Source organism: Equus caballus, chromosome 12 (genome assembly GCF_041296265.1).
Source record: "Equus caballus isolate H_3958 breed thoroughbred chromosome 12, TB-T2T, whole genome shotgun sequence".
Classification (NCBI taxonomy): Eukaryota; Metazoa; Chordata; class Mammalia; order Perissodactyla; family Equidae; genus Equus; species Equus caballus.
This window is the reverse complement of record NC_091695.1, coordinates 27,230,209-27,249,021: the sequence shown is the minus strand read 5'-3', so window position 1 is coordinate 27,249,021 and position 18,813 is coordinate 27,230,209. Positions and strand designations below refer to the sequence as shown.

General features: G+C 36.2%; 1 protein-coding gene and 1 pseudogene across 1 annotated transcript; one reads left to right on the top strand and one right to left on the bottom strand.

Annotated features, from left to right (window-relative positions):
- The first annotated feature begins 2,314 nt into the window (after positions 1-2,314).
- On the top strand, positions 2,315-3,259 carry OR5B157 (olfactory receptor family 5 subfamily B member 157). Its single transcript, XM_001497992.2, has one exon. The coding sequence runs from the start codon at positions 2,315-2,317 to the stop codon at positions 3,257-3,259; it is 945 nt and encodes a 314-aa protein (XP_001498042.2).
- Positions 13,425-14,363, bottom strand: OR5B24P (olfactory receptor family 5 subfamily B member 24, pseudogene; annotated as a pseudogene).

Sequence of the window (18,813 nt, the reverse complement as noted above, 5' to 3'; positions counted from 1 at the left end):
TCTGTGGGACACCTATACTTACTATGAGTTATTTGAGCACAGAAATGGGTGTTTTGAACATTTTTGTCTGAAACAGTGAGTGGAAGTTAGGGTTCAAATGTGAAAACTTCCATCATTAGGGAGTTTGGTGGTATGGAATATCATGATGCTGCTTTTTAAAAAAAGATTAGCCAAAAAAAAAAAAAAAAGGATAAGTGATGCTCTTATTGAGTACGTCTTAATTTTGTCTTATTTACTATCTGTTGTCTTCTCATTAGAGGTTAAAAAAATAGAAGAGAGTTAAGTAACCCTTCCTTAAACTCCAGAAGTATTATAATTGAATTAGCAATATCCATATTCCGTTGTAACCTTTTCCCCATAATCTCATCCTTATTATTACTAGCACATCTACAAATGCTGATGGTAAGTGGCTAAAAGCATAGGCTTTTGATTTGGTCATAGGTGTATTTGAGTCTTGAATTTTGAATCTTCCTCGTACTAGTTGTGTAATTGTAGAGCTTTACATGGCTTCTCAAATTCTCAGTCCTCTCAGTAGTAAAATGGAAATAATAATACTATCTGCCTTACAACTTTACTGTGAGGATCATATGACAAGATATGTGTATTTATGCACATATATAAGTAGAGGTAAATATATGTATAAATATATATCACAGAAATGCATAAATATAATTATACATGCATTTAGCTCTTCTTATTGTTTGTAGAACATACTACATTATACAAGTTGTTATGATTGTCAAAAGTTGGCAAACCTAATGACTTTAGAGGCTGGTGAAGTGAAGACAAGAAAGAAGTAGGGTGATGGTAGAGAATAATGATTAATGGATGATAGATATCCTTCATGACCACAAATTCAAATAGAAGAGATTTAAAAAGCTCTTCATACAGAAGATGGTGTTCATGTAGAAGATTTTAAACATGCAGGCTAAACTCAGCCAACAAACTATGAACTTTTAACCTTCAATCTCTGTGATTGAACTGTGAGATGATAGTAATGAGAGAAAGAATGAGTTTAAGAAAGGAAACTCTTTCAACTCATGCTAAAATATGGATTTTAAGAAAGAAATTAAGCGAAACAATGCCTCATATGGAATGGATAGAACAGCCACTCATGCTGGTGGAAGACAGACTGAGAAACACCGGAAGGCACAGAAAATCTCAGTGGACCAAGTGTGTGAGAAAAAGGAAACCTAAGAGAGAGGCTACAAGATTTCAAAACTCATCCACACCTAAATCTTTGAATTTCACCAGCCACCTTTCTCAAACAAACATGGAAACTACCATTCCATGCTAATAATAATATTATAGCTAACAATTATTAGGCTATGCTGAACACCCAGCATTTTACTTATTGTTTTTAATACATTACCCTATTTGATTCTCACAATATCTTGAGGTAGACCTCATTACAATCTTCATTTTGTGGATGGAGAAGATCAAGTTCAGGTACTTGGTTTGGAACCAATGACCCTTAGGTGGTAAATGGTAGGGTTAATATGCACTTATTCCCAGAGCCCAAGCTCTATACTCGATGCTATGTCTTCCCCTCAGAATTTTCTCTGTTTGTTGTGCAGGCCTCTATGGCTCCAGTTATCCCACTACACCTACTATGTATATATGTCTCAGTTACTTCACTATGAGACCCCAAACACTGGGTTTAGATCCATGAAGATAATGAGTAATTGTAAGTTGAGTTAAATTCAATTTTATTTAAATTAAAACCAAAGGACTGAAGAACAACTTCCCTGGGTTCAAAAATTGGCTTTGGTAGTAATAATTTTATAAACTTAAATACATTACTCAAATTCTGTGCTTCATAAGTTAAATAGGGGTAACAACTAGTAAATCTTATAGAGTTGTTGAGAAAAACAAGAGAATATACATACATTGTCTAGAGCAGTCTATGGCACACAAGCAACATAGAAGTATAAAGATTTACCAGGCTCAGGAAACTGAAATGACAGATATATTCATTCCAGACATGTCATCTTGATCAAAACGTCAGTTTTTCCACATCTCAGTTTACAAATTTACAAAATTTAGAAGGTTGGAGATGATCCATGAAGATCTTTCAGTTTCAGCAATGTGTAACTTTATAGATAATTTATGTATTAAATTTTGTTGTCAAGCGTATACTTTAGATCTGAATAATATTGAAGTAAGAATTATTGCTGTAATAAAATATTTCACATCTATCACTTATCTATCATCTGTCTACTTATTTCAACTTACTTCAATAACCTTGTTTTTTATTACTCTGTTCTTTACTTCTCATTGCTACAGGGCATATTGTAATTCCCAAACAACACCCATGAAAAACAACACAGAAGTGACTGAATTTGTCCTTCTAGGACTAACCAATACCCCAGAACTTCAGATACCCCTCTTTATAATTTTCACTCTCATTTATCTCGTCAGTGTAGTTGGAAACCTGGGGATGATTCTTTTGATTGTCATGGACTTTCATCTACACACTCCCATGTACTTTTTCCTTAGCAACCTGTCTCTGGTGGACTTTTGTTACTCTACAGCTGTCACTCCCAAAGTCATGGCTGGGCTCCTTATAGGAGACAAGATCATCTCCTACAATGCTTGTGCTGCTCAGATGTTCTTTTTTGTAGCCTTGGCCACTGTTGAAAATTTCCTCTTGGCATCAATGGCTTATGATCGCTTTGCAGCAGTATGCAAACCCCTACATTACACCACCACCATGACAACAAGTGTATGTGCTTGTCTAGCCATTGGCTCCTACATCTATGGTTTCATGAATGCCTCTGTTCACATAAGGGACACATTTAGTCTCTCTTTCTGTATGTCCAATATGGTCCATCATTTTTTCTGTGATATACCGGCAGTCATGTCCCTCTCTTGCTCTGATAGACATGTTAGTGAGCTGATCCTTGTTGTTGTGGCAAGCTTCAATATCTTTTTTGCTCTCCTGGTTATCTTGATTTCCTACATGTTCATATTTATCACCATCCTGAAGATGCACTCAGCTGAGGGATATCACAAGGCTTTATCTACTTGTGCTTCTCACCTCACTACAGTTGCCATCTTCTATGGGACAGCCATCTTTATGTACTCCCAGCCCAGCTCCAGTCATTCCATGGACACAGACAAAATTGCATCTGTGTTCTATACAATGGTCATCCCAATGCTAAACCCCCTTGTCTATAGCTTGAGGAACAAAGAGGTTAAAAATGCATTCAAGAAGTTGGTTGACAAGGTAAATTTTTCTCTAGGCTTCGCCTTTTAAAGTTGTGAGATCCACAATGACCTAGTTTCATTCCTCTCAGATCTTCAACATGCAATGACTCACATTTAAGGTCTACTCTACACTTAAATTACTGAGGTAATGCCATTTCTTCTTCAAAAGCCTATCATCTAGAAAAAAGAAAATACTATGTCCAGATACTTGATATCTGAATGAGGATGTCCTGAGTGTAGATGACCTTAAGAATTTTGAGGCTTTTCTTGTAATAAACTTTATTAATTATATCTCATTTACTCATATGTTGATTGTTTTTCTATCATGTGGCAATTCAAGCATATATGTAAGACATGGCATACAAAAACCCATGAATAGATGTGTATATAAGAATCCCACGTGTGCACATACACATTGGAGTGGGAAATTTGTTAATAGTTTTGGATGAAGTGTTGCTAGTTTTAAATGAAAAAGTTAAAATAATTAATTTATGTATCATAGAATAAATTTATTTCTGACATCATTTATTTCTCTAGTTGAAAAACTACCCTAAGAGTCCAAAAAGAAGAAAAATGTGACATGGATTTTCAAATAAAAATATGTGCTTTTCATTAGCACATTTTATTTAGAGCTACATACATACAGCATTTTAAAGAAATTAATATTTCTGTCTTCAGTAAGTCATTTGGTAAAAACAGTATGATAATATCATAATTTTCAAAAGCAAGAAGGCCAGAGGACAAAAAAGGTGATCAGATGACAAAGGAATTTTAAAATTTTTCTGAATATGAATACCTTCTCTTACATTTTATTTAAAAAAAAAACCCACACTGAGTAGTGATAGTGCTATCTCTTTTTCTCTCTGTAAATACTGTGAAATGGCTAATGTCAGTCATCTATGGATACTTTAGTTTTAGATGAGTACATCATGTCTTACCGCTCTCCTATTCATTCACTCCACTTCAGTCACACAGTTCCTTGCTATTCCTGGACAACTCCAGGCATGCTTCTGTCTCAGAGTCTTTGCACTTGCTCTTGCCAATGCTCAGAAAGCTCCCTCACTTCCTTCAGGTCTTTGCTTAAATATTACCACGTCATAGTCACCCTACCTGCTGATTGACAGTGTTTCCTTCTTGTTCTCCGTGCTTTATTTTTCATAGTCCTGGTCACTATTCAACTATTATTAATTAATTAATTGGTTAACCTTTTCATCTATTTCCCCACCAAGAACATACTCTACACAAGAGGAGTGACTTTGTCTTCTTTGCTAAAAACATCATCCTCAATCCATAGATTATGGCCTGGCTCATACTAATTTCTCAATAAACATCTAATTAATTAAGCTTTGAGTCATTATTTCAACCACTGATAATTATAGTTCATTACCCAAGATACAATTCCTTAGAAAAGAATTTTCAAGCTTTTTATGAGATGTGGCTGGGTTTTTTCTATATTCTCACTCACTATTCGTATTTCCTCATTTTGGACAAATTAAGTTTGTGGAAATCACACTATCAAGTAGATTATATCAAACCTTTACAATTTTTTTTATTAAGAATTGATCATTAAGTAGGAAATACATGAAATCAACTCTCAATGAACATAATAAGGAATGAATAGTCTGCTTTCATACCTTAATTTATTTATGTCTCATTTTCAAATGATGCATTCAATCAATTTATACATTTATTGAGCCATTATTACACATCAAGCCCTGGAAATGCAATGGAGAAACAATACTGACAAGATCTTGCCCTCACAGAGTTTGCAGCTTTATAGGAGACAGAGACAAGGAGACAACTAAATATGGAAATAATTTAAAAATGTTATTACTGCTATAAAATGTTCAGGGATTTGTGATAGATGCTAACAAAAGAGAATGTTTTCAGTACGAATATTTGAAAGGCTGAATGAGTCAGGTTTCTCTAGAAAAGCAAAATCACTGTTAGGGGATATGAGATTATTTGGAGTAAGTAGACTTTTAAAAATTCTGGGAAGAACTGGGGACGTGAAAGTCTGAAAGGGAGAGTTCAGTCCTTACAGAAAATTTATTCATCAATCCCACTGAAAGACTGGTAAGGTGATCAAGTCGGAGTTTTCAAGGGAAGCTTAGAAGTTAAGAAGCTAAGAAGAGAGCTAAGGAAGCTAAGTTAAGCCACCAAAGAGAGGCAGCTAAGGCTTTACTAGTGAAGAGATCTAAGGAATGCTCTTCTTTTGTGGAACGAATGCCTCTGTGTAGCTCCATGTTTATGTTTCCTGCTCCCCGTAAGTGTCCAATGGTGGTCCTGGAGCCACTGATGCTCATCAGAGCTGATAGTCAGGAATACCTAGACTTGGAGCAGAAGAGAAGGGAGGACAAACTAAACCTTCTCAAGTGCTTATGGATCTGTCATTATCATATTTAACCACAAGACCTGCAGATAAAAATGGCTGTCGCTTTATTCCCCCTCCCAAATCTTCACTGTATCCCTCTTTTGGTCAGTTCAATCTCAGAACCATTAAGGGAAAGGAATTCTGGGAAACATAATTCCCAGATTAACCAAGTTGACGACAGTGAAAATCCAATAGAATGGGATTTAAGGTGCACATTTTGTCGGAAGAACATTTGAATTTTTCAATTTTTTAGCCTCATTTCAACCAAAATGAGACAGAGCTATTAACATTGAGAGATGCAGGTAGAGCACTTCAGGCAGTGAGAACAGCAAGAGCAGAAATCTTGTGAAAGAAAGAAATTCATGTGTTCTAAGAACTGATGAAGTTCAGTGGGATTGGAGCACAAAGACGAAGGGTGAAAAGACCAGTTTGAAGGTTATGGTGGTGAACAAGATTATGCACAGCAGTGGCTTGGACAAAGTACATAGCAATGGAAATGAAGAAAACGGATATTCTAATGACAAACATCTGCATGCAAGTAAAATTTAAATGACATGCTGGTAAATAGGACGCAATGAGTAAGGAAAAGGAAGCGCTCAAGAATGACAGCATCACTGGGTTAGTGTTGCTGCCATTTACCGATACAGAAATGAGTAAAGGAGAAACAGTTTTAGAGGCAAAAAATAGAGTTCCATTGGATTTGGTGTATTTGAGATGCTTCTGAAATAGCAAAGTGGAGCTATCAAAGGAGACATCATTAGGTATCTTTTCCTCAGCAGATAAATCTGTATTCCATGCATTTAGATCATTAAACAAATGTTTACTGAGTATCTATTATGGGTCAGGGTCTGTTCTAGGATTTGTGGCTAGAAATAGTTTAAAATTCTTATTTTCCTGAGGTTATATTACTGAGGGAGGAGATTGACAATGGAATAAACAACTAAATATATACACTAAATCAGATGGTAGTAAATGTAAAGAAGAAAAAATTAATATTATATTTTAGAAGACTCTAAAAGGAAAGTAGTTGAATACATTTCAGGGGCTACTATGATAATGAATGGTGAATAAATCACTTTGTCCTCTCAATTTGATTTAATAATATATGAACAAAGGTGGAATTATATTATGGGAGTCAGGGTACCTGAGTTCTACTCATAAATTTCCACTTGAGGCTTGTACAACTTGAGCAAGTCTCTCAACGTTACTGGATATCTGAATCTAGTACTATTGGAATGGATATTAGAACACAGGAGAGCCTGGAGTGGGTATTTTTAGAGAAAAAATCACCAATGGACACTCATGGAAAGTTGGAAGATGCACTCAATATGGATAGCAGAACTCACAAAGTCTCAAGTATAGCAGCCAATAGTCAGCTGAGCATGCATTTTCCTCTCTCATAGTACAAAGGTGTTTGATAATCTTTAATATTCCTTCCAGATCTGAAGCTGATTGGACCAACTTTTTTGTCAATAATGTGCTATTCTTTCTTGGATCATAGTGCAGTTCTTTCCATAATTCTGAATTTAGTCAGTGATGACTGCCTGCCTAAAAACAAGCAAAATGCTGACTTTAAATTCTTCTAATTCTTGTGCAGTTTGACTCTACTAAAGCAGTGATATTTGAGTTATCTCCTCTTTAATAGTACTATAATATCATCTCAACTTATCATTTCTTTCCTCATTACAAGTTCTAGGAGTGAAATAGTCACACCGAGAGAATGAGATGAAAATATTTCTTTACCAACGTGCAATTTTTATTCAACTTGATTTAGGCTAGACTATGTCTGTCTCACTCTCAATTATGACTCAGATGAACCCAAATCCTCCAGTCTTCTTTCCTTTACGTGTTAAATTAAATAGCAACTAACTACAGAAAGCTTGGTACCTTCCCAAATATTTCTGAGGTGTCTTTGAGTAAGGATTGTGTGTATTTTTTTTTACTTGTCTCTCAATGCATATTCCAAATCTCTGCCTTTATCTCACTTCTTCATCATTCCAGTATCACAGCACTTCCTGCACATGTTCTGTTTCAATCTCTAGGCTGCTTTTCTCCAAAAGTGACATAAATCACTCCTACTTCTTCATTTTTCCAAAGAAAAATTTATACAATAATCTTGTGTTCAGAAACAATGGGACGGAAGTAAAGCCCAGAGCTATGAATTGTTGCAAAGTGAGTATTTGATATAACTAATCCTCAGCTTCATGAAGGATCATCTACTGCCAAAGCATCTCTTGCCAGCCATCTCTCTGCTAAAACTTTGGCTGCCAATCATGTTTTTAGGATCTGTCCATCTTCTCTCCTCCCCAAATTAAGAGTCTCAAAGCCCTATCTCTCTAACTGCTTTGGGAGAAGTACAACATGCATTTACTCTATTATACTGGTTGGCAAAATATTTAATAACTGTGCAAAGCAATGAATGATCATGGACTAGAATGTTGAGTGTACATTTAATGAGATTTTTATCCCCATCACAGAACAAAAACTACTCAAATTCATCCATCAACTTCATATTGCTGTAGCTTATGGCAAATTCTTGGTCTTGATATTAAGTTTGACACATATATTCCCTGTTGAAACATTTCTCATCACTTGGCTTCCAGTAACTCATCTCTCTTGCCACTATTGGAAGAAGTTACCCAGGTCTCAGTCATTGAACCACTTCTCTTCTCTCTACCTATGTTCTTTTACAGATCTCATTCATTCTCATGGCTTAAATACTATCTACATGTTGATAACTCTTAAATTTGTAACTGCATTTCCATGCTAAACTTTACTGACAGCATTGTGGAAATTAATAAAAGAAACCTTAAATAAATTGGAGTCAGGAAGGCCTATGGGGGAGCTCTCGCACCCTAGCATACATCTTTAATTACACACCAAACAGGAAGAGAGGTAAGCATCCATCTTAGATGGGAAGTAAAACTACTTTACTACTGAAGGATGATTTCTCTCCCCATCCAGCAACAGCCCAACCAATGAGAAGCCACTGAAACACTGAACTGTTACTTTCCCCTAGGGGATTTTCCTTTAGAACAGCCTCTCCCTACTCCCCTTTTTTTCTATATAAAAGCAGCTTTCCTTCTTTGTTTGCTGGATTTGCCTATGGTTGGCCATAGTGTGTACATCCCAAATTCCAATTCTTTTGTCTATTCCTGAATAAATTCATCTTCAAATAAAATAACAGGAAAATTTGCTTTTTAAGATGACAGTATCCAAGAAACATCTCAAGCTTCGTATGCTCAAAATTAAATTCATGGCCTTCCCTCACTCCAAACTTCTTATTTTCATAGTCTTCCACATCTCACATAGTAGTCATTTCATTCTTCTAGTTCCTTAGGCAATTAAGCTACTATTTTTCTCACATCCTACATCCAATACATCAGCAAATTATACCACCTCAATGTTTCAAATACATTAAAAATAATCTGGGAGGTTGGCATCATGGTGGAGAGAGTTGTTCCCTTTATTTCTCCCCTATAAGTTACAGCTAAATGGGTATCTACTTACCCACAGAGGATTCCCTACATAGCACAACAGGATGCCTGAGAGACCCCATGCAGGTCTATATCTGAAGGTGGATGGACTGGACTTTCAGGAAGTAGTGGAACTAGGGGAGCAGCCCCCTCCTCCTCCCCAGAGTCAGCAATCCAGGTCACAGATCCTCACATAGTAGCCAGCATGACCGTGATGTAGGCAGAGGCAGTCCAGCCCACATCAGGACACTTGTGGAGCAGCAGTAGTTTGGCCCAAGAGAGCACCTGCCATTCTGTGGCAGCTCCACTTGTGTGAACGTCCCCCTCCAAGTGTTGGTGGCTCAGTTCCTCAGCTAGTGTGAAGGGGTTCTGCCCAAGTGGCAGCACTGCTTGCACGAGTGTAACCTGCCCACCAAGTGTAGCAGCTCAGCCATTACAGAAAACCACCAAACTGAAATGACAGTCAGAAATACAAGAAAAAAGAAACAATGGAAATAAAGAACAACCAGAAAATAAAAGATAAAATGACAGTATTAAGCCCTCATATATCAATAATCACCCTAAATGTAAAAGGGTTGACTTCACCAATCAAAAGACAAAGAGTGGCTAGATGGATTAAAAAATAAGACCTAACAATATGCTGCTTCCAGGAAATATATCTCAGCTCTAAAGACAAACATAGGCTCAGAGTGAAGGGATGGAAGATGATAAAAATCACAAGCAAAAGAAAGTGAAGGTAGCCATATTTATATCAGACAAAGAGGACTTCAAGATAAAAAGATAGTAAGAGACAAAGATTAGCATTATATAACGATAAAAGGGACATTTCACCAAGAAGATATAACACTTATTAATATACATGCACCTAACACAGGAGCACCAAAGTATATAAAGCAACTATCAACTGACCTAAAGGGAGAAATTGACAGCAACACAATCATAATAAAGGACTTCAACACCCCACTTGCATCAATAGGTAAATCATTCAGACAGAAAATGAACAAGGAAACAGAGGCCTTAAATGAAACAGTGGGCCAGATGGACTTAAAAGATACATAGAAAACATTCCACTCAATCACACATGGAACATTCTCAGATAGGCGACATGTGGGGAAACAAGGCAAGCCTCAATAAATTTGAGAAGATTGAAATTATATCAAGAATCTTTTCTGACCACAATGCTATGAAACTAGAAATCAACTATAAGAATAAAGCTGGGAAAGTCACAAATATGTGGACACTAAACAACATGCTATTGAACAGCTATTGGATCAATGAAGAAATCAAAGGAGAAATAAAAAAATATCTGGAGATAAATGAAAATGAAAACAGAACATACCAACTCTTATGGGATGTGGGAAAATCAGTACTATGTGGGAAATTTATGTAAATTCTGAGAAAAATGAACAAAGCTAGAGGTATCACAATCCGTGACTGCAAAATGTACTACGAAGAGATAGTAATCAAAATAGCATGATACTGGTACAAAAGCAGACACACAGATCAATGGAACAGAACCAAGAGCCCAGAAAAATAAATACAAATGTATGGACAGCTAAACTTTGATGAAGGACCAAGACCATACAGTGGAGAAAGGGGTCTATTCAATAAATGGAGTTGGGAAAACTGGACAGCCACATGCAAAAGGGGACCACTCTCTTGCATCATACACAAAAATTAACTCAAAATGGATTAAAGATTTGAATGTAAGTCCTAAAACCATAAAACTATTAGAAGAAAATATAGGCAGTACACTCTTTGACATTGGTCTTAGTAGTATCTTTTCAAATATCATGTCTACTCAAGCAAAGAGATACACGAAATAAACAAATGGGACTACATTATACTAAAAAGTTTCTGCACAGCAAAGGAAACCATGAACAAAATGAAAAGACAACTAACCAACTGGGAGAAAATATTTGCAAATCATATACCTGACAATGGGTTAATTTCTAAAATATATAAATAACTCATACCTCTCAGCAACAAAAAAATGAACAACCCAATTGAAAAATGGACACAGGATATGAACGGACGTTTTTCCAAAGAAGATGTACAGATGGCCAACAGGCACATGAAAAGATGTTCAACATCATTAATTATTAGGGAAATGCAAATCAAATCTACTATGAGATATCAACTTAGACCTGTCAGAATGGCTATAATTAACAACACAAAAAATAAGCGCTGGAGAAGACGTAGAGAAAGCGGAATCCTCATACACTGCTGGTGGGAAGGAAAATTGGTGCAGTCACTAGGGAAAATAGTATGGAGATTTCTCAAAAAATTTTTAAAAAGATATACCATATGATCCAGCTATCTTACTACTGGGTATTTATCCAAAGAATATGAAATCAACAATTCCAAGAGATTTATGCAACCTTATATTCATCACAGCATTATTCACAATAGCCAAGATGTGGAAGCAACCCAAGTGCCCATCAACAAATGAGTGGATAAAGATGTGGAATACATATATATACAATGGGATACTACTCTGTCATAAAAAAACCCCACAAAATTGTGTCATTTGTGACAACATGGATGGACCTTGTGGGTACTATGCTAAGCGAAGTAAGCCACACGTAGAACGACAAACATCATAATTTCACTCATATGTGGAAGAAAAACAAACACATGGATAAGGAGAAAATATTAGCAGTTACCAGAGGGGAAAGAGGTGGCAGGAAGGCAAAGAGGGTAAAGGGGTTACGTATATATGGTGATGGATAAAAACTAGACTATTGGTAGTGAACACAATGTAGTCTACACAGAAACCATATATAATAGTGTACTCCTGCAATTTACACAATATTATAAACCAATATGACCTTAATAAAATAGTTTAAAAAATAAAAAAAAATCCGGCAAATTTGGAGGAATATAACAATACATATGATTTGGAAGAAACACAAAACAAGCAACTAAACAAACATAATTTAAGATATTTATTTAATTCAATAAAGATAAGACTTAGTAAGAGATTACTTAGAAACCTATTTTAGATGAAGTGGTCAAGAAAGGGGTTTTTTGTTTTTTTTTTAAAGATTTTATTTTTTCCCTTTTTCTCCCCAAAGCCCCCCAGCACATAGTTGTGCATTCTCCGTTGTGGGTTCTTCTAGCTGTGGCATGTGGGACGCTGCCTCAGCGTGGTCTGATGAGCAGTGCCATGTCCACGCCCAGGATTCGAACCAACGAAACACTGGGCCGCCTGCAGCGGAGCGCGTGAACTTAACCACTCGGCCACGGGGCCAGCCCCAAGAAAGGGGTTTTTAAAGAAGCAATGCAAGATCTAGGAAACAAGCTTCCAGGAGGGAAAAACAAAAGCTAGAGACTCAGTTTTGGAGACAAGATTAGCAGTTCAGATTCAGTTACAAACTGTGTGGCAGACTACTGATTCTCCTCAAAAATCCATTTTCTTTTTCCTTCCAGAGTATTGTGATTTCAGATAAGCACATTGCACTCAGCTAGAGATTAAATTTTGAGTCAGCTTTGCAGCTAGTTTTCATGGCAATGTGGCTGAATTCTTCCCAAAGAATGTACTCAGAAGTAATAGATACAGCTATTACATCACTTTCTTGAAAAGAAATTATTTCTTCTCCATTTCATCTCTCTGCTTTCCTCTAGATAGAATAGGGATGATGAGGGCAGAATTTCAACACTTTAGGAGATAGTATAAAGAGACAACGTGGAATGAACTTGGTGCAGAATGATCAAGACGCACCAGCAGTCTAGATAGTTCACTTCCACCCTGCTAAATTAACTACACTACTTGAGAAATAATTTGCTATCTTATTTAAGCCACTATATTTTGGCTTTTCTTTTTCACAGCAGTTTAACCTAATTCCTATTTATGGTAGATTAAGTATGGGCACAAATTCTTTGCAGTGCTTTTCCTCAATAAGTAGAGTCTTTTTCTTCATACTTGAATCTGAGCCAGCCTTTTGGCATGTGTTGTTTAGTGTGATGTGGTAGAAAAAAAAATGTGTGAGTTGGGAGTCTAGACTTTCAAGAAGCCTTTTAGTTTTACTTTCATACTGTGAGAATTCTGGTCTGAAATTATTATGTAAGGAAGCTGGTACAGTTTCTAGAGGATGAAAGACCATGTGGAGAAGAAGTAGAGGATAGCCAGAATAAACATCCAGAAATGTAAGGCCGTCTTGAATTTTTCAGCCCAGTTGGTGATGTAGAAGATATGCAACCTCATGAATGAGCTTATGTGAAAGCAGTAATGTAATGACCCTGTCAATCCTAGAACTATGAGAAATAATAAGCTGTTGCTTTAAGCCACCAAGTTTTGTGGTAGGTAGTTACACAGAAATAGATAACTGATTATACAGATTGTATAATCTCTTTAATTAAAACTATGTGCTGAACAGAATCTTTATCTTCTCAACTGCTTTTCTGAAAGCATTATTAACCTCTTTATTCCTTAGACTGTAGACAATAGGGTTCAACATGGGGACTATTATTGTGTAGAACACAGATGCCATTTGGTCATTGTCCATAGAATGACTAGAACTGGGCTGTAAATACATGAAGATTACAGTTCCATAGAATATGGTTACAGCAGTGAGGTGGGAAGCACAGGTGGAGAAGGTTTTTTTCCGTCCCTCTGCTGAGCACATCCTCAGGATGGCAATGAATATGAACAGATAGGAGGTCAAGATAACTAAAAGGGCAAAAAAGACATTGAAAGCTGCTAAGGTAAAGAGCACAATCTCATTTATGTAAATATCAGAGCAGGAAAGAGCCAGGATAGGGGGGATATCACAGAAAAAGTGATGGACCACACTGGAATGGCAGAAGGAAAGGCAGAAGGTAAATCCAGTGTGAAGGGAAGATTCAACAAAGCCCCAGACATAGCAGCCTATTGCCATTCGAGTGCACACACTGGTGGTCATAGTGGTGGTGTAATGTAAGGGCTTACACACTGCTGCATGACGATCATAAGCCATGACAGCTAGTAGGAAGCAGTCTACACTGGCAAAAGCCACAAAGAAGAACATCTGAGCAGCACATCCTCCATAGGAGATGACTTTATCCCCTGTGAGAAATCCAGCCATCACCTTGGGAGTAACAGCCGAGGAGTAAACACAGTCCACCAGGGAGAGATTACTGAGGAAAAAATACATGGGATTGTGGAGATGGGAGTCCAACAGAATCAACGTGATCATCCCAAGATTTCCAATGAGAGTAATGACATATATGAGAGCGTATGTTATGAAGAGAGGGACTTGAAGCTCTGGGGTGTCAGTCAGTCCCAAGAGTCTAAATTCATTCACCTCAGTGTTGTTCTCCATGGATGCCAATTTGGAATTGTGTTTCACCTGTTAAAACAAGTTAAGAAAAATGGATAAATTACTCATGCACAAGAAATGACTCACAGCACATCCATGTCACCCAAATGACATGAACACACCATGATCCCTTTACCAACACACAGTTCCCAATAACCCCGAGACTGGCACATTCTGAACTCCATCTTGCAATTTGTAAGGATGTGCACTATATTTGATAGTTCCTGACCAACTCAGATATTCCAAATGACCACTTGGGTTATCTTCAAAATATCTGTTGTTTATTTTCCTTTGGGTTAAAGTTTGTGCTTCCTCTGTAAATTACTCTTACTTTTATCACTGTCATTCCTGAGCCAGGTAACAGTCATATTAACTGAGCACTTACCATGTGCCAGGTAGTCTGAGAAGAGTAAATATTATCTCATTTAGTCTTCCCAACTGTCCTATCAGGTAATTACTTGAGAAAAATGATGCACAACTGCCTTTCTGGATGTGAAATACCGTGAAGTAGGAAATACTGTGGAGTATGAGATCATCCAAGGTATTGTGGTCCATCTGAGGTCTAAGAAAGGATAATTTCCCTTTCACTCCTCAAAGAAAATTGCCCTCCTTGAAAGAGATGCCCCCCAAAATTGTAAAAATCTCAAAACTGTGACCATTCAAACAAACACTGTGCTGTGCAATCTATGCCTTGTTTTATCCCCTTGATGGAAGCGCCAGAGTGGAGGAAGAAACTCATTCTCATTTTATCCCATTGGAAAAGCAACATAAATGTTCCTGAGCTTTAATTTCTTCATCTGACAAAATTAAGTGGATATCATATTTCCTACTTTTACTGTGTCACAAGATTCTTAGAGCAATTTTAAAAGTGCTTTGAAAACAACACGATTATTTACAGAAGAGGCATATTGTGGGAGTAAAGCACATGGTCCCTAGGGTGACCTGTCTACATTCAAATCCCAGAATTCCTACTTGCTAGCTGGGTAAACTCTGTGTCTCAGTTTAAAACAGGGATGTACCTCACAAGGCTGTTGGGAGAATTTAATGAGTTGATATATTTAAATTACTTGGAATACTGCCTAATACATAGTTAGCATGCAATAAATCATAAGTATTGCTATTATTAAATAAATATTATTATTTTTATTAACAGTAGTAGTATTATATAAGATTGTTGAAAAAAATAAAAGAAGCCCAACAAAATTATTGGAACCACATTACTAAAGAAATTTATGTGGGTGAATGACCTCACAACTTAAATTCAAATTTTCTTAAACAAACATACTATTTTTACAAATATTAACAACTAAAAATCAAGGGCTGAGCTTTAGGGGTGATAAAAGATACAGATTTTTATGTGCCATCTTTCATGTCATGACTTATGTAAGAGGAATCTATTAAAGGTTGTACCTATTATTTCACCCAACTGTATAATCTGGTTATGAAATAGCTCTCTCAATTTTCAGAGTCTACGTTAAATATCTGGTCAAAGCTGATAAAGTCTGCAACAAACAATCCCTTAATACCAGAATTATTGAGACATAGCTCTCTTTCCCTCACACTTCACAAGTAGTCCATGAGTACCTCCTGTTATTTCTATCTTTAAAATACATCTCAAATTCATTCACTTGTCACCATTTCCAGTGTAACCACTCCAGGCCAAGCCATCATTTAGGCCACACCTGTTAAGAACTGAGGCCCAGATGGGTCACTGGGAAAGTTAAGAAAAGGAAACTGAGGTGAGATGCAGATATGGGAACTGAGAGATAGAGGGGACTAAGGAGTAGATATTGAAGGATGTTAAAGTTTTGTCTTTTCCATTAGATAGTAAACGTGTCCTGTAGACATGTTGTTATAACACTAACCACAATAATATCAACAACCTAATGGGTAGTCATATTACCCATCATGCCTGGCACTATTGTTCTAGTTCATATAGATTCAAACCCTTAATCTGAATCCAAGCCTGAATGGTAATGTAAACAAAGCATAATATAAACAATACATTATGCTGCCTTAAATTTTTTTCCTGCATGGCCCAATGTACCTAGCATACAACTCAGCACGTAGTAGATAATAATTAAGAAGACTGATTAAATAATTCCATAATTGTAATTCAATCTGGGTTAGTAAAAAAAAATGCTTTAATTTTAGGGCCAGAAGTCGGATTTGAATTTTAGCTTTTTCACTTAGTAGTTTGAACATAATTTCAAAATACTCTAAAGTCCATATTTTTCAAAATTACAAAATGGAGATAATAACTACTTTACCGTTATTGGGGAAACTTTATTGTACTTACCTGTTTACATATCCATTGCTGACTAGATTGGAACCTGGAAAAGCCTTAATTAATTTATTTTTGCATCCATGTGCCTAGCACAATGTATGGCACACATCACGCAGTCAATGAATTTCTGTTGGATGAATGAACTAGTGAGGACGGTGATTGCTATTTTTATACAAAAGTATCTCTGTAAAAAGTAATTCCTAATGAGAGATTGAGCAACCTCTCCAATGATAAGTTTTCTGAGACTCTAGATGATGAATCTAAGGGGAACAGAATTTTTATACATTTCACTGATATTTTCATAAGAATAGATTCTTCATCAATATATTCTTATCCAATATATTCTACATTGTATTCAATACAGTTAATGTCAGTAGCTTTCTTAAAATTTCCCTGAGAATATACTCAGTGCAATATCCTTAAATTACAACAGGAAAATATGTATATTTATTGGAATATAATCAAAAAGAATATTCTATGAAACACCTTTTTATTGAATGAACAAAGTATTATCATTAACCAAATCTCCAACAAATAGACACTCGATGAATTTGTTTTAGGTGAACTGAGTCTTGGAGAATTAATTTACCACAAATTGTCCTAGGACAGTATTTCACAAATGGCAAGTCATGATCCATTAATGGATGGTGAAATCAAATAGTGGGTCAGGATTAGCACTTTTTTCCAAAAGTTAAATTAAATTAACTACTTCCCTACTGCTATTTTATTAGTAATAATTCTTAATACAGGCAGCAGTTACTATGGGCAAGTGTTCTTCTAAGTGTTTTGTATATATTAGCTCTTTTAAGACAGAAAAGAATAGAATGCAAAGATGCATTACAAATGAAAAAATAAGTAGAGTTGCCTGAAGATTTTGTTTCTGCTATTTGTGTGTGTATGTACACATGTGTGTAGGTGAATGAGTGTGCAGAGTGACAATATAAATCATACATTTTGCTGTGGATTCTTTGTTTAAAAAAGTCTAAAAGCTTTGATCAAGAGTCTCTGAAAATCCTGTGCAAAGTCACACATGAGACTATGCTTTAGTAACACAGGACTATGTACTTCATAATGTGGTCAACAAACAGGCTCAATTAACAGTTTATTTATTGTTTCACTCATTCATTCATTCATTATTTCATTTACTTGTTCACTCATTGCCTCAACAAACATTTACTGGCTGCCCACCATTTTCTAGGTGCTCTCCTAAGCACAAGGATTTTAAATGATGAGAAAAATACTATTTTCTATTATTTGAGTAAAATCACCATTTTCCTAGTTAATGGAGGTGGTTGTAACATCTGGATTCTCACTAAACAGCATGAAAGCATGAGAGTATTAAAACTTTGGCTATTAAACTCAGAAAATCAATGGGAAGATGCTACCTTTGTAACTTTTCATAGTACATCTTCTAATTCTGCAATCTAAATAGATCTTAAAACTGAGATAGAAATTTACCTTGCTCTTCAAAGAAGGTGATGTAACTTCACTCTTGATCTTCAAATTGCTAGTTTCACTCAAAAAGGAAAAAAAAGATCCTGTTGAAGTTCTTTCTTAATGTCTTGTCACAAAGCTTGAAGTTCTTTAGAGGTAGGGAGATAGAAAGAAAAGGTAATTATTAGGTGAGGATTATAAAATATTCTGCAACCTGTCACACAGGGGATGCTGCTCTGAAGACAAACAGGAGAATGTCTCCGAATGCATTCTGTACAGTGCTGACCAACTCTAAGAAAGGATTATCACACTCACTATGGACATCACTTTTAGCTTGAAGTTTTATCAAGGTTGCAAGCTGAGAGTAACAGGCCAGAAAATAAGGCCACTTAGTAAAATGGACAACATTTCACAATACAATCAATAAAAAACACCAAAGGGCGTTTGGCATACAGATTGGTCCCTCTAAAATGATGTCAAATAGATTCATGTTGCAATGTTAGAGGCCAATGACTGGGGACCAGAGAGATTTATACATGAACGAAGTTGTTAGGAGACTAAGTACCCAAGAGAGCAACCACAGTCTCTCACTCCATTCACCCAGAGAAGAAGAAATTAAACTGTTTATAGAGACCCAGCTTAGTTTCTTAAGGCAAAACACTGATGTATTTATATTACTTGGTGTTATTTCTTCTTGATACTACAGACATCTTCAGAAGAGATTTGGTGTTA

Excerpts from the sequence above, each read along its gene's own strand:
- OR5B157 (XM_001497992.2), top strand. The coding sequence starts at position 2,315 with ATGAAAAACAACACAGAAGTGACTGAATTTGTCCTTCTAGGACTAACC.